The sequence below is a fragment of the Quercus lobata genome, chromosome 8, assembly GCF_001633185.2.
Source record: "Quercus lobata isolate SW786 chromosome 8, ValleyOak3.0 Primary Assembly, whole genome shotgun sequence".
Lineage (NCBI taxonomy): Eukaryota > Viridiplantae > Streptophyta > Magnoliopsida > Fagales > Fagaceae > Quercus > Quercus lobata.
This window is the reverse complement of record NC_044911.1, coordinates 50,486,952-50,513,202: the sequence shown is the minus strand read 5'-3', so window position 1 is coordinate 50,513,202 and position 26,251 is coordinate 50,486,952. Positions and strand designations below refer to the sequence as shown.

The window sequence follows — 26,251 nt, the reverse complement described above, 5'->3', positions numbered from 1 at the left end:
CATTCATTAAGTTAATTATTATTTGTTGAAAGGATGAGGTGGGTTATAGAGGACTAATAGAGGCCACCTCAAAGGGCATAAAGTGATAACTTCCAAATCACAGATAAATACTTTTAAAACATAAAATTGTAAATTTCATAACAATATAAATTGCACCTATAAATTTATAACGGTTTGTTTGGGTAAGATTTGAATTTGAAATTCTACAAGAAGCCAAAATCTGAGAGGGGTTTTATCAGTCGTTGTGTCTGGTATTGTAAAATAAGGAAATTCTAAATTTATGGGTGGGACTTGTAACTAGAATTTGGCGGTCACAAATTCGGTCTTTAAATCATTTGGATCATAGTTAAAAAGCTCCTCCTGAAATTTTGTTTAAAAAAAAAAAGGTTTGCTCATATTTTGGCATTTTAACATTTTGGATTAAAAAAAAAAGAACTTGTACCAAAATTTCCTCTGTTAAGATGTTAAATGAAAATAACATTATGAAAGACTTCTCACAAAAACTGCAATTATATATTACAATGCCCTAAAAATAAAAAGAATTATTAAAAAAGAAAAAACAAACGTACACAAAATAAAAGAATAGTTGAAAGAAAATGTTGTTCGCTAAGACACTAAATAATCATAAACAAAATGTTTGTATGGTTATATATTACTTTCTTTCTTTCTTTTTTCTTTTTTATTTATTTATTTATTTATTATAATAAGTTGGATGGGCATATATTACAAAGCTACTTTGGGAACCTTTCTACATTCATCTCTCTACACTTGCAAATAAAAATACAACTTAAATAAAATCACAAAACTTCAGTCATAGTAACAATTGCAAAGTCCTAGAGCTACTTAAAAGAAAGAAAAAATATTACACACAAAATAGAAAGTAGGAAACTAAAAACAATAGCCATCCCCTGACTTTCGGTACTGAATATAGTTTAAGAAGATCCCTGACATCATAAGCAAATTTGCCTCCAACAGCAATTGTTTTAAATGGGAACCCAACCTGGCCTTCTTTCAAATTAATTTCAGTATTTCCACCATTAGCAAATAATTTCTATCAGTTACTTTCAAACCAACTAATTTCATCTCTACATCAAAAGATTTAACTTGGTAAGTAAACTCACCAACAGTGAAAGAACATAATTATTGATGCTCATACTGATAATAGTAATAGTGCAATACCACTAAAACAGGGAAAAAAGAAGAAGTCAAGGCTATACAACTCTAGATAGAAAGACCGTATAGGAAGTGGTTTTTTTTTTTTTTTTTTTTTTTTTTAACGTAGTCCTTCGTACAGAAAGGCCTTGAGATGATAAATTACTGCAACATTTGCAGCTACTCAGTTCAAAAACACATTTAATTTTATTTTTTTCCTTTTTTTTTTTTTTTTGTTGGGGTGGGGGGGTGTTTAGAGGGATTGGATATAAGTTAACATATGACAAATTCAGACAGGATATTCTTCCTCTGCTTCATCTTCCTCTTCACCTGATTCATATTCTTCAATTACTACGTTTGCATTTCCCTGCAATATGTCCACAAAATGTTGCAAATATCTGATACGTCTTTGCCATCGATCATTAGGGATTTCACGGGCCTCATTCTCAGGTAAACCTGGTTGGGTATGAAACTTGCCTTGCATGTCCTTCTTCAAGACAAATGTCCCAGATGGCTCAAGAATTTCTACACGAAGTGCTGGAGATAAGGAACACCCCATAACTTGAACATAAGACATGCTGAAAATTGCAAACTTTCTGTCATTAATCTTACTTGCAGCACAAGAAGAGGAGATCATTAGTTTGGAAGGAAACAAATATGCCCTACATGCCATTCTTTTGTAGGAGGCTTCTGTGGGGGGAGAGAGAGGCCAGATTTACATGCATTGATAATGTTGAACCATGCATACAGTGAATATAATAGCATACCAATACAGCAATAATTTTGATAACCTTGCATCAAATTTCATTGGTACACTTCCTTCCAGCCTTTCACAATTTAATATTCCACAAAAACTAACTGAACCTAATATTCCACAGAAACTAACAGACCCTAGTTTTAGGCATGTGCCTGTTAATTTAAGCCAGTCCCTGGTAATTGGTGTATACCTAAATACATCCTGTGGACTAGTGTTTTCTAGTTATGCTTTTTTCAACGGATTTACTTGTCAAAAAAGTCAGTCCCTAGTCATTTTGACAAAGCTTAGGCTATTATTAAGATGAAAGTGTTATAAGGAAAGTTTTTTTTTTTTTTTCAAAAAAAATCAAATTTCCAAGAGCACAAACTATTTACTATGTTATGTCCCAAGGTCGCAGGGAAGATAATTATGCAGCAGCTGATGAAGTTTAATTCAATCAAATTCAAACTTCATCAGCTGCTGCATAATTTTCTTCCATGTGGCTTTGGGATATAACATACTATGATAATCCCTACATGCAGAAGAAAATGGATTTTAGAAAATTTCCTAATATAAGTCAAAGCAGAGGAGGTGAACATAGTAGCAAATTGGTGACACAGAAATACTAATCTCATTGTCTATCCTTTTCCCCTTCTGCTTCAGTAAATCCTATCTGGATTTACTCTTATCCTTCCCTCTCCAGGGGTAACCTTTTACCTCACATTGCCCAATTTGTAAAAACAATGTGTATGAACCGAAAGCAATAAATCAATGCACATCACTTTTTGAAAATTATTTAAGCCTAATGTTTTGAATACTGTTTTAGCACCCGTTTTGGTTCATCCATTGGAACAAAGTATTTCAATACCGATCTATTTTGGTGTACCGTTTTGAGTTACCACTAATATATAATTTTATGTGTGTGTATATATATATATAATAATTTATTACTTATTATTATTATTATTTAGTTAAATAATAATATAAATCAATGATTTTAATATAGACATTAAAGAAAATTCCTAATAAACTAATCAGATGAGTAATTTAGAAAACTAAGACAATTTGGTTCTTTTGTAAATAAATATAGATGTTGGGGCATTTGTAAAAGAGGAAGCTTCCAAGAATTTTCCTACCCCAACTGGCTAGATTTTTAAAATCTTTCTTTCATGAAGACTTTTCAATGTCCTACTTTTATTACATCATTTCATCTTACAAGCTGTTGCTTGGAATGGTGTGGTAAACAAACTGGAAGCAGATAGTCTGATAAACAAAGAAAAACTCAAAAAGGTAGGTTCATTCGGATGCAATTTACTGAAGGCCATCGCCACAGATCTTCTCAAAAAAAAGGCCAAAATGGCCAACTGGCCTTAAAATTGTAACTATCTAGTTAATAAGCGCCGTTTAGAAACATATTTTATTTATAGCATCTCGAGTCTTAAAGACTCGATTTTGGTCTTCAAAATCGAGTCTTTGAGGCTCGATTTGTAGCTTGGATCAACTCTGATGTGGCAGAACTGCCAGATGGCATTTACATAGAAATCGAGTCTCTAAGACTCGATTTCTAAGCCCTATATGTCTCGCTCAGACCAAACCAAACACCAGGGCATCAGAGGAAAAACCCAGAGAAAAAAAAAAAAGAAAAAAGAAAAGAAAACCAGAAACAGAGAGGGAGAGAAGATCGAGATCGGCGACCCAGGCGGCCAGGGGCTCGCGCGCGAGCCTGGGTCAGGCCGCGCGCGACCCAGGCTTGCGCACGAGCCCCTGGCCGCGCGCGACCCAGGCTCGCGCACGAGCCCCTGGCCGCGCGCGACCCAGGCTCGCGCACGAGCCCCTGGCCGCGCGCGACCCAGGCCGCGCGCGACGCTGGCCGGCGCGAGCCCCTGGCCGCGCTGGTGAGGTTTAGCGGTGAGGTTCTCTGTTTCTCTCCCTCTGATCTGATCTGAGTAGATGTGTGTTTCTCTTTCTCTCCCTCTGCTCTGATCTGATCTGCATAGAGACTTGGTGTTTTTTTTTTTAAATTTTGGGTTTCTGATCTGCGTAGCGACTTAGTGTTTTTTTTTTAAATTTTGGGTTTGAAATCGAGTCTTAGAGACTCGATTTCCAGGTGGACACCCATGTGGACAAAGTGCCATATCAGAAGTGGTGTAAGCATACAAATCGAGCCTCAAAGACTCGATTTTGAAGCCCAAAATCGAGTCTTTGAGACTCGAGATGCTATAAACAAAATATGTTTCTAAACAGCGCCTATTAACTAGATAGTTACAATTTTAAGGCCAGTTGGCCATTTTCGCCCAAAAAAAAAGGACTGCAAAAAGCATGACTTTGCAAATGGTGAACTAGAGCCCAGCAATCTCAAAAAAAGGACTGCAAAAAGCATGTCTTTACAAATGGTGAGAACTAGAGCCCAGCAAACATCAGTATCTTCTTCACTCATCCCTACCATAGGTATTCTCTCATGGCGAAGCACCACTCACGTTCATCAAGGTGAACCTCTTTTGAATCTCTCCACTTCTCATCTTTTTCTTTTTCTTTGATTTCTTTGGAATTAGATTTTAGAGTGAAATGAGGGATAAAAAAAAAAAAAATCCAGCATGAAATAGGCCGGAATGGCTGAAACAGACCAGAATGGTCCAGAATTCATCCCGAGGTACTGGCATGAAATTTTCTGGCCATTCCAGCCAGAACGAAATGAAATTCATAAATTTGTTGAAGCCTAAAAGTAGTGGTACATGGTATAGATTATATTTATTATATGTAGCATGTAAGAAAACAAAAATAATTTTTTATGGGCTGTAAAATACTATCAAGGACATCAGCGTTTCATAGGCTTAATAAGGCCTCCATAGCATAACCATTGATGAGTATGCAACAAGACTATGAAAAGGAGTGTATAGAACAAACCAAATATAGAATAAGCCATCCACTTCTTGTGTCTGAACCCTACCCAGCAGCTCAATCTGCAAAATTCCACCAATGCAAAGAACAGGTTCTGGAAGCGTAAACTTCTGCAAGCAACTTTCCTGTTCAAGAGAAAGTCATTAAAGAAGTCAGCTATTATAAATTGCAAGAAAAATGAATGAATGATTTCATATCATCCAAAGTTTTCATTAAAACTGCCACGCAAAAACAGAAAAGGAAAAGATTGTAATCTCACAAATCTTAAGTACTTTGCTTTTATCTTATATTAGATGAGTCTAATTTTGTAGAACTGAAAATTTCAATAAGAATGGTAGGGCACTTCTCATACAAGGATGCAATTACCATGGAAGGATTCCTAATGTGGTTATGGCTGGGGAGCAATGTATTTTTCGATCAAATAGTAAGAGCAACCTTTCTTACCATAGAAAGGTGTGCATAAAATCCATTATCTGTGTTGTGATATATATATATATTAGTTCACTAGCTAGGGTTCTTCCATATATGCACAAAAATCAGGGTGAATCTGAATCCCTTTCATTGCTGAAGCTTTTGCAGAGGGGAATTCATCACATTAGGCTTGTGCACCAACCAGCTCAATCCACCCTAACCGCCTGACCTGCCCAACCAGCCTACACACACACACACACACACACACACACATAATTTCATGTCTTTTTTAATCTATATCTCATATAATATGTAAGATTTTTAAAAAAATATTAAACCCATGATTTACACATGTTAATATAGAAAATGACATACTTCACCAACATATTTGTAAGCATAAATATTGACATGGATATGGTAAGCCTTTTTTTATATAGGAAAAAGTAGAAAGTACTCATAACTTAAGACGCGTGTACTTTGATTTATGAGAAGTGGTCACTTCCTATTATTTCCTTTAATGGTTTATATTTTTGTTGTAAATCCTTCAATATTTTATGGGTTTTAGAGGAAATACTTTTTAAATTTTATTCGTAAATTGCAAAATAAATTTTGAAGTTTAGTATATAACACATAACTAAAACTAACCTGCGCAATCCATTGAGTTGAAACCACCCAAATTTTCAACTGACCCACCATTTTTGTATGTTGGTGCGTCGGCAGTGGTTTAGAATTTTTCAAACCCACTAATGGAAAATTGGTTAAATTTTTTTCCCTCAACCCGCACAATCTGACCTGCGCACAGTCTAACGTAACATATGCGCAAAAATCAAATTGACTGTAACTATTTACATTACCCAAGTATTTGCAGAGAGGGCAGGCAATTTGATGGCTCCTTCTCAGGTTGTTGCCAAATCCAGCTTCTTCAATTCACTTCAGGCTCTTCATGAGATGAGGGGGGTGAGGACAAGTGACCTAGAATCTATAGTTACACTTATAATTGATAAAGCATACCCACTTTCAACTTTTCAATTTAGTTGCACATCATATATAAGCATGAATAGAGTTTCACATGTGGCTAAATGGGCTGATGTTTTCAGGTATAGGTAAGTTAATCAGGAATGGGCTGCCCAATTGAGTTAAAATATCTTTCATATTCCACCTCCTCCAATCCTTGGCCCCTCCGTTCTGGTGTGGAAGGCAGACCAGAAGAACAAAGCTTCTTTTTAATTTTTAATTTTATGCTATAATCAAACAATAAGCCAATTTTGTTGGCAAAAAAAGTTTCATTTTAGCTAGGTGTTAGCATAACAACACCTGTGCACTTCAGCTCCTTAATGGTTGTAATCAAATAGACACCCCATATCCCTAACAATTCTCTCAACCCAGAACACCCCCAACACACACTTAAAAAACAAAAAATAAAAAAGTAAAAGGAAAAACAACAGGAAATGTAGAAGGTAGCACTAGAACACACCTGAGCCATTGGATATTCTGGTGAAGTGTAGGTCCATATGAAAGTGTCATCAGCAGAAGGCAATGGGTCACCCGGAAGATGACTCCCTAAATCATTAGGGCTTTTTGGATGACCCATTTGAAACCGCACAGATTTGGCGGAATATATAGGTGAACCAGGCTGAAAGTAAGCTGGACAAATAGACAGATCACATCATCATTAAAAGATGTTTAAAAGGTCAAGACAAACTGGAAGGGCATATAGTTTGCAGAAATGTTGACGCATACCTTCGAAAGGGCGTATCTTTATTTCAGTAATAACACAAAACTCAGACTTCAGCTTGTATATTAGTGTCTCAGGCACCGCAGGATTCTTTTGCCCTTTACTTGACCAGTACAAAGGTCTATGTGGAACAATATCTGCTGGTTGCAGAGTATTTTCAATACTTTCATCTGGATAATTATCAGTGCTAGAAGCACTAATTGCTTTTGAAATGCAATCCTCAGGAAGAAATGATGTACAAACTCGAGCTAGAGTAGCATAGACCCTATGATCCCTTGCCAAAGATTCCCATTCCGTTGAATAGCTAGAGCCAACTTCTACAGGCTCTTTTGCTCCACATTTGTTCAATTCCATAACACGAGCAACTCTAGATAACTGAGGAAACATTCTCAAGCACAACTGCTTAAAAAGGCCATTTGCAATTACTGCAGTACATAAAAAGTTCAAACTATCAGTGTCTTTACTTCCTGCAGGTACTGAATCCCTTGAAAAAGAGGTTTCTATTATTATTTTCCCTCAAAATTTCAATCACATAAGCTCTGAACCAGTAATCAAACACTGTAGTTTCAGAGTTCTCAAACTAACAAATTGACAGAAACACAATGATGCGGACTATAAAGAGTTCGAGGAAAAATAAGATTTGAGAGATGCAAACGGTCCATTCTTGAGTTTAAATCTTTCAATTCATTCTCATTCGTTTTTGCTTTAGGAAAACATAAATTTCTACCAAATGACAATGTCTTCTTACTTCATAAGTCTCTTTCCCTAATCTAGTTCATTACCTACTTCTCTGCAAAAACTACCCAATGTTTTCTATTTTATAATTATGTGAAAAATCTGTATCATATTATAGTAAAGAATCATTAAAAATTAATGCATATAATCACTACTACTTGCATGTATTAATACCAACCATTTTTCTCCATGTACTTCCAATTACTTAAAGTTTCTAATACTACTACAAACAACTCAACAAGAGACCTATTTTAATTACTTACAAACTCTGATACTCAAAATGAAATGGATTATTGAGCATTAGAAAATCTATGTGTCTATGAACTATAATACTTGAGAAAACACAAATGTACACATGTAACATGTTTTAGCTCACCGAAATCTCGCCAAGACCGTGACACAGAACTAACACGGGCAAGATCAGATGGGTCCTTCAAATACATCAGAATTTGCACCGACATGTCCAGGTCAAGGCAATTCAAGAAATCCATACCCCCTTCCATGTCAAGTAATTAACTACACCAAATTCTGAGCAAAACCCAGTTGTCTGTTCAGATTTCAAAACCTGAATTCACATTGTAAAACACAAAATTTGAGCCTCACCACAATTACATTAGTACAATTAAATAGTAAATGTCTGCAATAAAGGAAGTGGCATGAGAGATTGCATCCACAAAGGAGAAAGAGAGAAATTTTACACATGTAAACGAATCACAAAACCAAAAAAAAAAAAAAAATTAACAAATCAGAACAAATTATCGCCAATTTCACAAATTAAAGATACTTTTTCTTGGTGCAAAAAAAAAAAAAAAAAAAAAAAAAAAAATACAGAGGCACAGAACTTGCGAGAGAGTGAGAGGATTTACAGAGACAAGAAGGAGAAGTTGGGATTCTTTTACCTTTGGAGATGAACAAGAGAGTAAAATCTCTATCTCTATCTCTATCTCTGATAAAACTGCATAATGTAGAGAGAGAAATAAATGAAAGGTGCTGGATAAAACCAACGTACCAATCGAACTATTTTTCAATTTTATATTTTTTAAATAAGTTTTTTTTAACATAAGTTACTTTGTTTTGTTATTTATTTAATGTTTTCTTTCTTTTACTAATTTTTAAATAAAAAAGGTTTTCTTTCTTTACTTCTTTTAAAAAAATAAATCTTGGTTGCTGAGGCAAGAAGAATTTACTCGTTTTGTAAATTAGAATCTACCCAATAAAAAAATACTGCAAAATTTCAATTTGTGATTATTATTTTGTCTTGTATAAGATGACGTATGTTATAGATTTGGGTGTATAATTAAGTGCCTCTAACATTATTCTTGGATGGGTAACAAGAGTCAAGAATTGGCGAGGTGTTACAAGTGTTGTGAACAAGTTGGGGGATAATGTTGAGTCATCAGTGTGGATGATTTATTGATATTATTGATTGGAAAGTAATTAGCATGTTAAAGATTTTTTTTCCTAATTTTTTTTTTTTAAAGTAAAGGTTTCATATTTTTGTTTTGTTAGCAAATGGTTTTTTTTTTCTTAGAAAAAAGTATCCTATGAGACTGTTTTATAAAACATTTCTCTTACAACATTTATATTACTGATATGGGCCTGATGGTCATTTTATTTTTTTATGTTTCTTGCGCCAACTTTCAACTTTGAAGGGTCAGATATCAATTTTTTAGACAAACTTACAAATTATATATTTGTTCGGATTCGCATGCAATTGCTGACCTTCTTCATCAATATGGAGGTTTTGCATACTTTGATTTCGCAGCAAAGTACATACAATGATACAATCTGTGCAAAATTCATTCTTTAGCTCCTTTTCCTTTTTTTGGCATCAAGAGAAGCTAATTTTCTTGCCCTTGAATTTTGTATGTATAAAAGTATGAGAATTAATTATAGTTTAAATAAAAAAAATTAAGCATGCAAAAAAGCCAGTAAAATTATAAGTGGAATACGATTAAGTTGTTTCTCTAATTACTTTGGCAAAACAACACTGGAAAATGAGTTAGAAGGCATGTAGTACACCGGATTGAGTTAGCTGTTTGGTATTAAGGTTCGACATTTTTTTTAATAAGCTGTTTTGAGTATTTTTATGTTAAGAATAAAGTTTAAGAAATGTAAGTGAATTTGTTTCTAAAAGTTAAAAAATAAAAATCAAGTTCAATTGAGTAATTCACTGCTGAAATTTTCATAATGTGTCTGGAACTCTTTCTGACTAATCCTTTTGAAAATAACAACTGAAGTAGTAGTCAAAAATTTGGACTCAAATCAAATGCTTCATGATGAAGAAAGTAACCTCATTGAAGTACTATGATTATGAAAGCAATCTCTTGAGATTTTCCATACTATCTTTCTAATATCAATCAAGTATTTTGTATGCTTATCTCCCTTCTTTGGTATCAAAAAAAAAATATATATATATATATATATTTAAGCATATATCAGCACTTAGCAGTCACATATATGATATATGTAACATCGAACAGTGACCTGAAATTCCAACTATAGTCTAATTGGAAAATACACTTAAAATACTGATAATAGTAATAGTGTAATATCTCTACAACAAGGAAAAACAATATTCAAGGCAATACAACACTAAATAGAAAGACTACTATGGAAGTAGATTTTTTTGACATAGTCCGTCGTACATAGAAAGGCCTTTGAGATGAGAAATTGCTTCAATAACAACTAATCCTTTTGAAAATAACAACTGAAGTAGTAGTCAAAAATTTGGACTCAAATCAAATGCTTCATGATGAAGCAAGTAGCCTCATTGAAGTACTATAATTATGAAAGCAATCTCTTGAGATTTTCCATACTATCTTTCTAATATCAATAAAGTATTTTGTATGCTTATCTCCCTTCTTTGGTATCAAAAAAAAAAAAAAAAATATCAAGCATATATCAGCACTCAGTAGTCACATATATGATATATGTAACATCAAACAGTGACCTAAAATTCTAACTATAGTCTAATTGGAAAATAGACACTTAAAATACTGATAATAGTAATAGTGTAATATCTCTACAACAGGGAAAAACAATATTCAAGGCAATACAACACTAAATAGAAAGACTATAATGGAAGTAGATTTTTTTGACATAGTCCGTCGTACTTAAAAAGGCCTTTGAGATGAGAAATTGCCTCAACATTTGCAGCTACTTACATTCCGTTTGTTTTGAAATAAAATATTTTTTATAAAATGTTTTTCCATTTTATAGTATTTGTTTTGTTATAAAATGGTTGGTCAACTATAAAATATTTTCGATCAATTTTAAAACTTTAAACCTACCAAATGTAAAATGTTTTACACTTAAATTCAGTAAAACATTTTACATAAAGCTTAGCTCTCTCTTGCTTGATGCTACTAGTCCAAAAGCTCCAAAATCCATCAAACACCCAACCAACCATTACAAATCCAAATCAAACACAAAGACCCAACTTCTACCAAACCTCCCTCTCGTCCCTTCACTTGAAACCCACACTGTCGGGCACAACCCCTAAAGCGAAATTGATGTGTAGGTGGCTATCGCTGCTTAAGTCCGCAATGATGGAGGCTTGCTATGGGTAAGTTTGAGACACAGAGATGTGGGTTTTCTTTGGGGTTTGAGGGTATGGGTCAAAGGTTGGGTTGTGTTATGGTGGTTGTGTGCGTTTGCTTTGGTGTGGATTAAGTTTTCTTCTTCATTTTTGGGTTGCAGCTATAATGGATATCTGTTGATGGTGGTTGGAATGAGGTTGGTGTTTATGGTGATTGGAGTAGATTTGGTCAGATTTTTGAATCTAGGTTTTCGGCATTTTTCTTCTGGATCTAAAATTTTGAGTGGTCATTGGGGGTGATTAGGGATGCCAATGGGGTGAGGTGGGGTTGAAGGATGGGGCATTCGTCTCATCCTTCAGTTCCGCTTCGCATGGTTTTGTCTTGCCTCATCTCTGTCCCATCCCACATGACGAAGAAAACTTTTTAACCCCATTCCCGTCCTTTGGGGCCCTGTGAAGGCCCGCCCCATCCTGTAAAACTCTACTTTTTGTTAATTTGCCCTGCAACTAATACAATTTTTTTAATGAAACCTATTTCATTAATAAAAATATACTTGAAATTAAAATTAAATTTATCCCATAAAATCAAATCAATTTTTAGAAAAAAAAAAAAATTGAATAATATATCTAAGCAATTAACAAGATAATCACCAAAAAAAAAAAAACTCATAGTATAACACATAACAAAAAAAAAAAAAGTAGAGAACCACATTAGGCAGAATAAAATAAGCTAATATTGATATGCTTGTTTAAATAGTAGGATTTTATGGTATGAAAAATTTATAATTATAACTCTTAGCAACGCAGGGTGAGGATAGAGAGGGGCAAGGCGACCCATCCGCGCCCCGTCCTGTGGTGCGGGGCTAAAATCTTGCCCCATCCTTACCCAACCATCTTTTGCGGGGTGAGGAAAACCTGCGTGGGGTGAAGCGAGAAAGGGCAAAATTGCCATCCCTAGGAGTGATTCTTACATGTTTCAAGAGCAATGCTTCCACTTCTCACATGAGAGGTGGGCTCTATGATGGGACCCACATGTGGAGCCCACCTCTCATGTGAGAGGAGAGAGCATTGCTTCTGAAGCACCTAAGTTTTTTTTGGTCATTGGTGGTTGGTGGTGGTTTATTTGTACAGTTGTGCTTACATTTGGTGGATTTTGAGAACTAGGATATTTTTTTTAAAAAATTTTACCGGGAAACAAACACTGTAAAATGATTTCTACAACATTTTCAATTACACAATGAAAACATTTTACTTCAGAACAAACAGAACATTAATTCCAAAACATTTTTTTTTTGGGTAGGGGGAGATGTTGGGAGGGACAGATTGGATATAACCAATATAAGATATAACACATTCAGAGAAGATATTCTTCCTATGCTTCATCTTCCTCTTCACCCGATTCGTATTCTTCAATTTCTACATCTTCCTCTTCACCTGATTCATATTCTTCTTCACCTGATTCATATTCTTCAATTTCTACTACATCTTCCTCTTCGCCTTCATATTCTTCAATTTCTATTACATTTAGGTTTCGCAAATAGTTTCGCAAATATCTGAAACGTCTTTGCAATTGATCATCAGAGATTTCTTGGGCCTCGTTATCAGGTGAACTTTGTTGTGTATGAAACTTGTACCGCATGTCTTTCTTCAAGACAAACGTCCCGGATGGCTGAATATTTTCTACAACAAATGCTGGAGATAAGCAACGCCCCTCAACATGAACATGAGAAATGCTGAAATTTGCCAACAACTTTCTGTCATTAGTCTTACTTGCAGCACAAGGAGAGGAGAGCATTAATTTGGGGGAAAAAAAAATCCCCTACAGGCCATTCTTTTGTAGGAAGCTTCTGTGAGGGGCGAGAGAGGCTAGATTTACATGCATTGATTATGTTGTACCATGCAAACAGTGTACTGTGTATATAATAGCATAACAATACGGCAATAATTTGAATAACCTTGCATCAAATTTCATTGGTACACTTCCTTCCAGGTTTCCACAATTTAATATTCCACGAAAACTAACAGAACCTAATATTCCACAGAAACTAACAGAACCTAGACATGTGCCAGTTAAGCCAGTCCCTGGTCATTGATGTATACCCAAACACATCCCATGGACTAATGTTCCCTTTATATGCCTTTTTCAATAGATTTACTTGTCAAAAAAGCTAGTCCCTAGTAATTCTAACCTTTAGGCTATTATTAAGAAGAAAGTGTAAAAAGGAAAGTAAAAAATAAAAATAAATTTAAAAAATCAAATCAAATTTCCAAGAGCACGAACTATTACTATGATAATCCCTTCATGCAGAAGAAAATAGATTTAGAAAATTTCCTAATATAAGTCAAAGTGGAGGAGGTGAACCAAGAAGCAAATTGGTGACAGAAAAAAAATACTAATCTCATTGTCTATCCTTTACCTCTTCTGCTTCAGTAAGATAAGATTTGCTCTTATCCGTCCCTTTCCAGGGGTAACCTTTTACCTCTTGTTGACCAATTTGTAGAGGGGAGTTGGTATTTGTGGGAAAGTTAATCTTTTGGTATTTAATCTTGTGATTCCTCTACGCGTGCTCATTCTAGTTACAGCTCCATCGTACATTTCCTCTTTTTTTTGGATAAGTAATGAATCTTTATTTTAAAAAATCTTCCAAGTATACTGTGGCTATACAAAGAAAACAACAGCATCAGCCTCTCAAATTACAAAGCTCCATCATACATATCCTTAATCAGCTTAATGTACTTAAGAGGAACTCCTTTTTTTTTTTCCCAAAACCCACCACATAGTTTCTCTAGGGACCTTGTCATTTACTTTCCCTAGATCAATTAAAACCATATGAAGGTCTTTACAAGCCTCTCTGTATTTTTCCATTAGATGTCTAAGTAAGAAAATAGCTTACATTGGTGGATCATCCTGAAAGCCTATATATAGTGGTACATGGTATAGATTATAATTTATATGTAGCATCTAGGAAAAAAAAATTTATGGGCCTTGAAATACTAATCCAGTTGATCAAGGAAATTAGCATTTCATGGGCTTAATAAGGCCTCCATAGCATAACTATAGATGAGTATGCAAGAAGACTATGAAAAGGAGTGTATAGCACAAACCATATATAGAATAAGCCATCCATTTCTTGTGTCTGAACCCTGCCCAGCAGTTCAATCTGCAAAATTCCACCAATGCAAAGAACAGGTTCTGGAAGCCTAAACTTCTGCAAGCAACTTTCCTGTTCATGAGAAAGTCATTAAAGAAGTCAGCTATTTCCAAACAATAAGATAAAGAGAGAGAAAATAGCATTCAGATAGAGCTCAGCCAAAAACTAATAGAAGACAGAAGACAATGAATCACAAGAAAAATGAATGAATGATTTCGTATTCTCTGAAGTTATCATTAAAACTGCCACACAAAAACAGAAAAAGAAAAGAGTGTAATCTCACAAATCTTAAGAAGTTTGCTTTTATCTTATATATTAGACAAGTCCTCTTTTGTAGAACTGAAAATTTCGATAAGTACGGATGCGTGGCTAGAGGAAAATCCAGTATTTTTGGACAAATAACTTATTTCAGATGTACAAGCTCTTCTGAATTAATACAAGATCTTTCATAAAATAAAAATACAAAATACAAAATCTGCCTTTTGAGTGTGTCTATATATGTGTGTGTGTGTGTGTGTGTGTGTGTGTGGGGATAAGAATGGGATGGCACTTCTCATACAGGGAGGCAATTACCAGGAAATGATTCATAATGTGGTTATGGCTGGAGAAAAATGTTATTTTTTGATCAAATAGTAAGATCAACATTTCTTTAAAAAAAGGTGTGCATAAAATCCATTATCTGTATTATGCTATATATATATATATATATATATATATCAGTTAATCTACATATTAGTTCACCAGCTAGAGTTCTTCCATGGCACAACCAAAAACAGAATTTAAAAAAAAAAAAAAAAAAAAAAAAAAAAGCTTTAAAGAAACTATGCCTAAGCTTTCGAGAAATTGCTGTCTCCAGCCCCATTTCTGTGACTGTAAGGGATGGCATGTATTATGTCTGTTCATAGCTAGTGATTGATTGTAGGAAGCTCAAATCAGGTCAAGCACTTTTGTGTTAATAAAAAAGCTACCTTTCTTTTGATTAAAAGGCAAAAATCTCTGGATAAGAATGGGAGAGCACTTCTCATAAAAGAAGGCACTTACCATGAAAGGATCCATAATGTGATTATGGCTTGGGAACAATGTTATTTTTCGATTTTTTTTTTTTTTTTTTTTTTTAATAAAAAATTTCTGGATAAGAATGGGAGGGCACTTCTCATATAAGGGGGCAAATACCATGGAATGTATCATAATGTGGTTATGGCCGGAGAAAAATGTTATTTTTTGATCAAATAGTAAGATCAACCTTTCTTTACCATAAAATGTGCATAAAATCCATTATCTGTGTTTTGATATATATATATATATATATATATATATTAGTTAATCTACATATTAATTCACTAGCTAGGGTTCTTCCACATATGCGCAAAAATCAGGGTGACTTTGAATCCTTTTCATTGCTAAAGCTTTTGCAGAGGGGAATACGTCACATATATGCAACAATCAAATTAACTATAACTATTTTAATTACCCAAGCTTTTGCTGAGAGGGCAGGCAATTTGATGGCTAGTTCTCAAGCTGTTGCCAAATCCAGCTTCTAAAATTCACTTTAGGCTCTTCATGAAATGAAGGGGGTGAGGACAAGTGACCTAGAATCTATAGTTGCACTTATAATAGATAAATCATACCCACTTTCAACTTTTCAATTTATTTGCACATCATATATAAGAATGAATAGAGTTTCACAGACAACTAGATAGGCTGCTTTTTTCAGGTATAGGTAATGTTAAAGATGAGAATGAAATAATATAGAGAAGCAGAAGTAAGAGAGAGAGAAGAACACAAGGAATTACATGGTTCAACCTAACATCCTACATCCACAGGATAATGCCCTAGCAGCTAAATCTTTATTACATAATCAAATCGACTATTACAGTGAACCCTTGACAGGGTATATACAGAAATTAGAAGATAGGGTTAGCCCTACATGGGCTTACAAGATAACTGGGCCTCTTGGGCCATTCAACCAACATAAACCCAATAACTTTAACAGGTAAATTGATCAGGAATGGGCTGCCCAATTGGGTTAAAATATCTTTCATATTCCACCTCCTCCAATCCTTGGTTCCTCTGTTCTTCAGTTTTTTTTTTTTTTTTTTTTTTTTTTTTGAGGGGGGAAGGGGGGGGGGGGGGGGGGGGGAGGGTGCTGAAAACCTATTATGGCAGCATGGAAGGCAGACCAAAAGAATAAAAAAAATATTTTATGCTAAAATCAAACAACAAGCCAATTTTGCTAGGTGTTAACATAGCAACGGCCTGCAAAAGATTGCACTTCAGCATCTTAACGGTTGTAATTAAATAGACACCCCATATCCCTAACAATTCTCTCAACCCAGAACACCCCTTCCCCCCCGAAACCCCACACACACCCAAAAAAAAAAGAAAGGAAAAACAAGAAATACAGGAAGTATTACTAGAACACACCTGAGCCATTGGAAATTCTGGTGAAGTGTAGGTCCATGTGAAAGTGTCATCAGCAGAAGGCAATGAGTCACACAGAAGATGACTCCCTAAATCATTAGGGCTTTTTGGATGACCCATTCGAAATCTCACAGATTTGGCAGAATATATAGGTGAACCACGCTGAAAGTAAGCTGGACAAATAGACATATCACATCATCATTAAAAGATGTTTAAAAGGTCACGACAAACTGGAAGGGAACATAATTTGCAGAAATTTTGATATATACCTTTGAATGGGCGTATATGTATTTCAGTAATAACACAAAACTCAGACACTAGCTTGTATGTTAGTGTCTCAGGCACCGCAGGATTACTTTTCCCTTTACTCGACCAGTATGCTCTCCGTGAAACAATACCTGCTGGTAGCAGAGTATTATCAATAGTTTCAGCTGGATAATTATCAGTGCTAGAAGCACTAATTGCCTCTGAAATGCAATCCCGAAGAGGAAATGATGTACAAACTCGAGCTAAAGTAGCATAGACCCTATGATCCCTTGCCGAAGATTCCCATTCCATTGAATGGCTGGAGCCAACTTCTACAGGCTCTTTCACTCCACAGTTGTTCAATTCCATAACATGAGCAACTTTAGATAACTGAGGAAACATTCTCAAGCACAACTGCTTAAAAAGGCCATTTGCAATTACTGCAGTATATAAAAAGTTCAAAATATCAGTATATTTAGCTCTTGCAGGTACAGAAACCCCTTGAAAAATAGTTTTATATAATTATCTTTCCCTCAAAATTTCAATCACATAAGCTCTGAACCAGTAATTAAAGACAGTAGTTTCAGAGTTCTCAAACTAACAAATTGATAGAACCACAATGATGTGGACAATAAAGAGTTCAAGGAAAAACAAGATTAAATACCAAAAGATTCAAGATTTGTGGACTAGTATTGATGTGGGGCTTTCTTGACACCATTCATAGGTAAGTTATTAATTATTATTGAGTCTTAGTGTTAGGGTTTTTAGGTTAGGAAGTTTCTGGTCAATTTTTTTTTTTTTTTTTTGATAAGTAATGTAAGAAATTTTATTAAAATAACCAACCAAGTACACTGCAAGTGTACTACAATGGCACAAATCAAAAACCCAAATTACAACGATCTATAAGATCAGGAAGAGAAAAAACAAAAATAGGAAGGCAAAACTAATCTCCACTCAAGGAGAGTATGGAAAAAGAAAAACTTAATGTCAAGAATAGACTGTTCACAATTCTCAAAGCATCTAGCATTCCGCTCCCGCCCCCGCCATAAGCACCAAAACAAACAATGCGTCACAAACCTCCATAAACCTATATTTTGATGTCTACCAAACTTCCCCTGCCAAGAAGCTAACACCTCACTAACTTAATACGGCATAACCCAATGTATACTAAACAAACAAAAAATCATAGACCACAACTCATATGCTATAGGACAATGAAGAAGAAGATGATCCACTGATTCCCCACACCTTTTACACATAAAGCACCACTCTAGCACTGCAATATGCCTCTTCCAAAGATTATCCATAGTTAAGATCTTACCTAAGGCAGCAGTCCAAGAAAAGAACGCTACTATAGGAGGAACCTTTGATCGCCACACCATTTTCCAAGGAAAATCAATGATAGAAGAAGGAGATAAAGAGTGATAGAAGCCTCAAACCTCAAAACCTCTCCTCATTGCTGGCTTTTAGCAAAGTTTGTCATCACCAACACCCCGCACATTTGTGGAATAAAGCACAACCCAAAAAAGATCAAACGATTTTGACTCCCAATCTTGTGGTGGACGACGGAACTGAATGTCCCAATGAAACGCATCACCTCTAACACAAAAAACTCCCTTGCTCGACTGATAATATACAATTCTGGAAATGCTTCCTTAAGAGAACAATCCCTACACCATACATCCTCCCAAAACTTTATCCTAGTACCATCACCCACATCAAACTGAAGAAATTTAGAAAAGTCCAGCCACTTCTAATGGATTTCCACACACTAACACCATAGGTCCCTAACACCGGTTTGGTACACCAACCACCCCCTTCATTCTCATATTTAGCCTCAATGACCTTCCTCCAAAGGACATCTCTCTCCGTTCCATATCTCCACAACCATTTGCCTAATAGAGCAAAATTAAATCTTCTCAGCCGTCGAATCTCCAAAACCACCATTCTACACCTGCATACAAACCTTAGTCCATTCCACCAGAGGAACCTTAGGAGCATCAATACCACTCCAAAGAAAGTCTCTCTGTATTTTCTCCATACGATTAGCCATCTTTACTGGAATAGGAAGAAGAGAAAGGAAGTTTCTGGTCAATTTGGTTTAAAAGTTCTTAAGTACTTTGTATTTATTATTGAGAAGTCCTAGTCTTTCTAGGAAAAGGTAATTTAGGAGTCCTTGTCCTTTTAGGAGTAGTATTGACAATAACCTATAAAAGAGTATTTATATTTTCAATAAAGGAGAGAGAGTGAAATTGATTTTAATAATTCCAGCAGCTTGTTTTAAACTTTGAGGGTGTGATTGCCTTCTCCTACCTAAATGTGATTGCTTGGTTGTTGTGACATTTTGTTGTGTCCCTAGACTTTCTCCTTAGGAAAACCTAGGTAATATTGCCTAGTGTTTATCTTTCTTTGTTCTCATTCTATTCACTGTTTAACACCAAACAGCCATCAAACATATTCAAGATCCAGTCTTTTATTCACCTAAGCCCTTAAACATCAAACCCTATCCATGAACCCTTCAAGATTACATCAAGAATTCAATTTAGTGCAGAGTTCTTAAAGATCCTACATCAAAATTGGTATAAGAGCCCCTTCAATCTTCTATCCTGCATCGCACAAGTACTGCAACAAGTATGGCATATCAACCAATGGATCAAATCATAAGTATAATAACATATAATTAGACACTACAGCTACATGAACAGGGTTAACAAACTGAAATTTCAATTATTTTTTTAATTGGTCTTGAACCCACGACCTAGCATTAGCAAAGGGAGGAGGCGGCAGTTGAGCTAGAGCTCATTGGCACTTTCAATTCATTCTCTTTCATTTGTTGCTTTAGAAATCTATGAGTCTATGAACTATAACACTTGAGAAAACACAAATGTACACATGTAACATGTTTTAGCTTACCGAAATCTTGCAAAGACCGTGACACAGAACTAACACGGGCAAGATCAGATGGGTCCTTCAAATGCATCAGAAGTTTCACTGACATGTCCAGGTCAAGCCAATTCATGAAATCCATACAGGCTTCCATGTCAAGTAATTAACTAAACCAAATTCCGAGCAAAACCCAGTTGTCTGTTCAGATTTCAAAACCTGAATTCACATCGTAAAACACAAAATTTTAGCCACACCACAATTACATTAGTACAATTTAATAGTAAATATAGGTTAATTCTGCAAAAAATAATACAATTATTTCAACTCAGGGGAAAAAAATAAAGAAGGAAGCGGCATGAGAGAAACTTTATCAATGTAAATGAATCACAAAACCTATGAGGAAAAAAAATTGAACAAAAAAAAAAAAAAACAGATTTAAGCAAATTATCGCCTTTTTCACAAATTTAATAACTTTTTCTTTTGTGAGAAAAAAAAAATGTTATAAAAATTGCAAAGGCACAGAGGGCGCAGGGAGAGAGAGTGAGGATTTACAGAGACACCAAGGAGAAGTTGGAGTTTCTTTATTTTCGGAGACGAACAAAAGCGTACATCTCTTTCTCTATCTCTGATGTGATGCGAGAGAGAGAGAGAGAGAGCGCGTATAAAACGGAAGGTGGACAACCAAACGACCAAAGTACTAATCGAACTATTTTCCACTTCTATTTATTAAATAAATTAGAATCTTTCCATCGTTTCTCAAAAAATAATAAAAAAATAATAGAATCTTTCCATCAATAAATAAATTACAGTCCTATTTTTTTTTTGGTGTGGAGAAACAAACACACATACAATAGAGAGAGAAATGGGTTCTAACATAAAGACACATCATAATTCTACTCAAAATCCATTAATTTTGTAAAAGAGCAATGGTAGGAGACAACAACATTCCTAAACGAGTAGTAAAAATAAAAATAAAATATTTTTCACTCAAGTTGAATTTGACAAAATTATACTTCTTTTCAACCCCAAAAAAAATTTATACTTATTTTTATCTGAATTCATTACTGACATCATTTTTTAATTTAATATTAACAATTTTTCATATTCAAAGTTGTCAATTTTATTTTTTTATTTTTATTTTTTATTTCTAGACTTTCTCTTCCTAAATTAGCATTTCAACTCGTATATAGACCCACCATAAGGGAAAATTATTGTGTAGTCCCAGCCAATAAGAGCATGCCACCAAATCTAAAGTGGCTTACATCATCTTGTCTACCAGCTCAGCATAATAATTGTTGCTCTCCTTACGTTTGCTAACGTCGTAAGGTCTGTGCACATTTGAAATTTGAAATTTAATTTATTTAAACAAAATTTTGAGGTTTGTTCCTTCACCTCTTCACTTCACCCACAAGTTCAAACGTCCACAAAGAAAAGAAGCTCCATCTCCTAACCCACGAGGTTCCTCTATAGTTTATCCCTCTCTCATGAACGGTGGCTCAAGCACTCTGTTCCTCTCTCCCTCTCTCATCTCCATTAACATTGTGGCTGATCACTATGCGGCCACCTTGCTATTGCCACCTTTGGTTTAGCTTGTCCTCTGATGCCATTTTGGTTGTTATTTAAAACGAAAACTGAACTAGCCCAGGCCATGTGGTCCGACTTCTTTTCCGAGTCTTGAGTCTCAACAACAACATCTTGCTTTGTGGTCCAACTCGAGACCTCTCCATACTCTTTCTCTATGCGTTTTTCCCTCATCTAATCCATAGCTACAGGCCCCATTGGTGAGTGCAATTTTTTTTTTTTTAATTTGTAGAAATATCATATATACATTACAAGAAAATCATTATTAATGATTTGAATTGCATATTTTTGTGTTTGAATATACTGTTTGGGGTTTAGGTTGCAATGTGATTTTGATTTGCAAATTTTTTCCTTATTGGGTCTTGTGGTTACCGTTTTGTTTTGATACTACAATTTAGATAGATCTCATTACCTGCAACCTTGTCGTACAGACCTTGTCCAACTTTTTGAGACAGACCAATAAACACGTACTGATGCAGATTGGTTAAGGAAGAATAAAATATTTTAATATTTTATGTTGTTTTCTTTTTTCCTAGTTAAATTAGGATTTTAATTTTTTTTTCTTTTCCTAGTTAAATTGCTTTTCCTTTCTCAAATAGAAATATGTTTATTATTTCTTTTCCTAAAAGGAGTAGGAGAAATTCTATTCCTATAAATACTCTTTATAGAGAGGTTGATTGATGTTATGTGTGTTTTGAATAAAAGTTTGCTAGAGAGGTTTTCTCTATTACTTTGCCTATTAGCCTAGTGTTCTTGTACACGCCTACGCTGCATCACATACATTGGTTGGATTGTAAAATTTTTTGTTTCTTTGAGTGAACTAGTGAAGTATTTGCTGGTTTTCAGTGAAGCTATTATTGCTTTAGTAGCTTTTTTATTATTTTTATTATTTTTATTATTTTTTTTATTTAAAGCATTTATGTACTTGTGAGATTGTTACTGGAATTAGCAAGTTGATATTTCACACACGTAAAATATCAAAAGGAGTTGTCATGTTAGGATGGTCTTAATCAAAAACAAATTTCAGGAATCCTTATTTTATTTTGAGGTAATTTGCAGAATAGCATGAGTTTGCCACACTATATAGTTAGTTAGCAAGAATTGAAAAGAAATGAGGAGAATAACATCTTGAGCCTATGAGGCTCGAGTTCGATGGAAAAATCGAGCCTTAAAGACTCGAGTTCTAATTGCTGACATGGATATGTTTTTACCACATGGAGTCTAGAGAAGCAGAGCAGCGAAGATGACGATGAAGATGAAGAACCAGAAATGAAGGGGAAGATGAAGCAGAACAAGGGGAGAAGAAGTACCAGATCCGAAAACCTCTTTGGAGAACGCATATCCGACGAAGAAGAATCACGAGCTGGAAAATGCAGATCCGACAAAGCTACAGGTAGGCATACAAGTTGTAATTTAATCTAAACTTCTTGTGGCTTTTGTATTCATGTTAATGTGATGCTGAAATAAGTTGATGGAATTTATTATTCTATATTATGTCAATTAAACATTATTTTTCACTTTTATTTTTGTCATTTCTGTTTGGATTGTATTTTATGCTATCAATCTTCCTAGAGACTAGTCTATACTCTCTAATACTATTGCAACCCCCCCCCTCCCTTTTTTTTTTTAATAATCGCTATTGCAACCCATTTGATGTCATAAGGCCTCCTTGGTTATATAATTTTGTAAAGTGCAGCTTATCTTTGTTTTGAGATTTTGATAGCACTCTATGGATGATTCATACCTGACCAATTATGTGCGCTAAGTGGTTGGCTTCTATTATGATTTATGATTCAAACAAGTGGTTGTATGCGGCAACAGGGGTACTCCATTCTAGCTAAGAATGGAGAAATTATAAAATCCATATGATGGACAAGTGATGTGGTCTACCATTCCACTAAAAAACTTCTACTTGTTTAAAATTGTTAGTTAGAAAATTTTTTTAGATAGAAATTAATTATTGACTCAGTAATTTTAAACAAGTGAAAGTTTTTTAGTGGAATAGTGGACAAGTGACGTGATTCACCAGAAGACTCTATAATTTCTCCTACGAATGATGATGAGGATAAATAACATCAATTTTGTGGATGGCACTTGCAGCAAAAGATGTAGATGACTAGCAACGTGGATTAGCATAAAAAGTTATTGTTGGAGTGGTTCCTTTATCCAAGGGAGGTGTTGGATTAATATAAGAGTTCAACCAATAAATTCCTAGTTTTTAGGAAGAGTTACCAAATTAAGTTATTAAGATTATTATATGTCCAGTTATTTTATTTTTTGTCATTGTAATTTGTTGATAATTAGTTTGTAACATTGTTTTTTAACAATGAGATTTGAATTCTTGTAATTTCAAAATACATATGTAATGTGAATTTGTGTTTTTATTGCCCACTATTATTGAATTCATTAGATGTGGTTGTCAATTTAAATTACATAGTAATTCCCTTGTTCATGACTATGAAACAAGACCATTAACCATAATAAAAAGTTGAGGTAGGTTAATTTTAAGCTTCATTGCTACAATGCAATTCTCACCTTTGCTTTTTATACCATTATTAAAAAAAAAAGCTTTATATACCATTATTGAAAAGAAAAAAATCACTGAATTCAACAAATCTTCTAAATGTATTTGAAGGTTATCATACTAAAATTAAACCATTTCACATCGAGTGTTAATATGCATTTCCACTAAGCGTGAGTTTGGATAGCGGTGAGTGGTGCGTTTCTGGTGTTTTCGTTTTTGGCTGGGTCCCACGGCAAAAACGCGCATACCAATGCATTTTTGGGTCTCACGGCACTATTTACACTTTTAAAATTTATTTTGCTACAGTATTTTCAGCAATAAATTTTCAGTTTTCAACAAATAAACAGTATCCAAACACACCTTAAATGCTTTCAAATTCAAAGAAACTAAATTAAGATAGGGCATTTTTCTTTTAGTTCAAAAAACCTATACATTACAAGATCATTAAAGCTTTTCTTTGGAATGTAAGCATATAAAATTAGTACATAACTTTCAATGGGCTCCAAGTCAAAATGATTACAAAGGAATGTAAGCATATAAAATTAGTACAAATAAAGTCTTTCACAATAGGGCTCCAAGCTACAACAATGATTCACAAAGAAAGAATAGAAATCATCATAATAAATGAAAGTCGATTTTCTAAAAATTGAGAAATTTTAAACTCGATTTTCTTTAGCAAACTGTTGGACAATCATTTCCTAAGTCCAACGTGATTTCCAAAAATTGAGTGAAACTTGATTTTCTAAACAAGGGAATTTTCCTAATTAGTTTCAGACATGGGGCATTTTGCTTGATTTTTTTGTGTGAATGGAATATTTGCCTATTTTGGCCAAAGCATCATCAGACATATTTTTCAGCTATCCATTGAAATTTCCTTTTGGATTTTTGTAGTTTTGAGACCTTTCTCTCCACCTCTGCTATTTTGCTTCTCTAAAGTCTAAACTTCTTTTGCACGATGACAGAATATCAATACTAAATAATGTATGAATATATATATCACACAATTAATACAAAATAGCATAATTGAAATTTATAGTTATTAATAAACATCACAAGTTGAAAGCTCGAATTTGTGTGAAAACACAAGAGCTTGTTTAGACCCCCAAATTAAAATTTTGGCTAAATTATTTTTACTTTAATTTAAATTAAGTGCGGAAAAAGAGTAAATGAGCGCAAACAACCGATAACACTACCCTAAGTCATATTTATCTATTATCAATGATATAAAGTAAAGTTTAAGAGTAGAGAAGAAAGATGCAAACATAAGATAACACTGAGATGTGTTATCGAAAAGGAAACTAAAGAACTCGGTGAAAAATCTCTTCGCGACCCTCCAAGTCGAAATCGATCCATTAGTGAAAAAAGTTAAGTGCACGAATAACAAAAGGCCCTCCAAACCTAGTTTACCTGATGTACTTGAGTCCTCCAAGCTCCTGCTACCAACGAACTTCTTGAAGTTATGTTTTCTCTAGCTTTCTGGATCTCGCAATACGCTCAATTGCATCCGCCAAGCCTCACCGGCTTCTTTTGGCAAATCCCCAAAACTTCCCAAGCTTCAAAACACTTTCTACACTCTAAAAATGTGTGGGTTGTGTTTGGGTACAAATCTCCTCTCAAGATATGACAATGGGAGAGGGAAAGAGAAGAGGCTACAAGGATTTCTCACTAAGGATGAGTAGCTCTCTCTCTAAAAGATGGGTGTGTTGTGTTGTAGAAAATCTATCTAAAGCTTTTCTCTCTGAATAACTTCTTATACTTTTGTGGATAATGAGAGTATATATAGTATGAGTGAAGGGTAAGAAAATCACACTTAAAAAAATCTTCCAGGCAGAGAGTTTCGCAGGTATCTCACAGGTTGGCCATTTTTGAGAGATACTCGTGAAACTGACAGCCTGGCATGACCCTTCAGTTTCCAACATGTGCTTCTCACATGGCTCTTTTGTGGGTAGTCTTCTTGCGAGACACTCTCAAAATCCACTTGTTCATCTAATACATGCTCGATTCTTCACCAACTTAATACTAAACTTAATATAATAAAATCCTACAAAATACAAGGAACAAAATTAAAGCAAATACAACACTTTTTGTCATGGAATAAAGCTAACGTAAAACATAGTTGTAAATCACAACTTTACACAAGTGAACTCCAAAATGTCTAAGAACTATCAACAATGCGTCCAAGAATGAGTCTTGATGATTAAATTAAGCTTTTCTCATGGTAATAAGCAAGTTT

General features: G+C 34.6%; 2 protein-coding genes across 3 annotated transcripts; both read right to left on the bottom strand.

Moving 5' to 3' along the window:
- Positions 1-775: 775 nt before the first annotated feature.
- LOC115958383 (F-box protein At4g00755-like) lies at positions 776-8,678 on the bottom strand. 2 transcript variants are annotated; one of them, XM_031076798.1, is made up of 6 exons: positions 8,567-8,678; positions 8,044-8,232; positions 6,938-7,357; positions 6,672-6,841; positions 4,793-4,911; positions 776-1,730 (listed from the first exon to the last, which is right to left on the bottom strand). In XM_031076798.1, the coding sequence occupies exons 2-6, from the start codon at positions 8,168-8,170 to the stop codon at positions 1,442-1,444; spliced, it is 1,125 nt and encodes a 374-aa protein (XP_030932658.1). In that variant the 5' UTR covers positions 8,171-8,232; positions 8,567-8,678; the 3' UTR covers positions 776-1,441. The 2 variants fall into 2 exon arrangements, with proteins under 2 accessions (XP_030932658.1, XP_030932659.1); XM_031076799.1 differs by having other exon boundaries at positions 8,534-8,646.
- Positions 8,679-12,399: 3,721 nt separating this feature from the next.
- LOC115958382 (F-box protein At4g00755-like) lies at positions 12,400-20,598 on the bottom strand. The gene is made up of 6 exons (XM_031076797.1): positions 20,466-20,598; positions 19,941-20,129; positions 17,051-17,467; positions 16,785-16,954; positions 14,314-14,432; positions 12,400-12,941 (listed from the first exon to the last, which is right to left on the bottom strand). The coding sequence occupies exons 2-6, from the start codon at positions 20,065-20,067 to the stop codon at positions 12,581-12,583; spliced, it is 1,194 nt and encodes a 397-aa protein (XP_030932657.1). The 5' UTR covers positions 20,068-20,129; positions 20,466-20,598; the 3' UTR covers positions 12,400-12,580.
- Between the last annotated feature and the right edge of the window lie 5,653 nt (positions 20,599-26,251).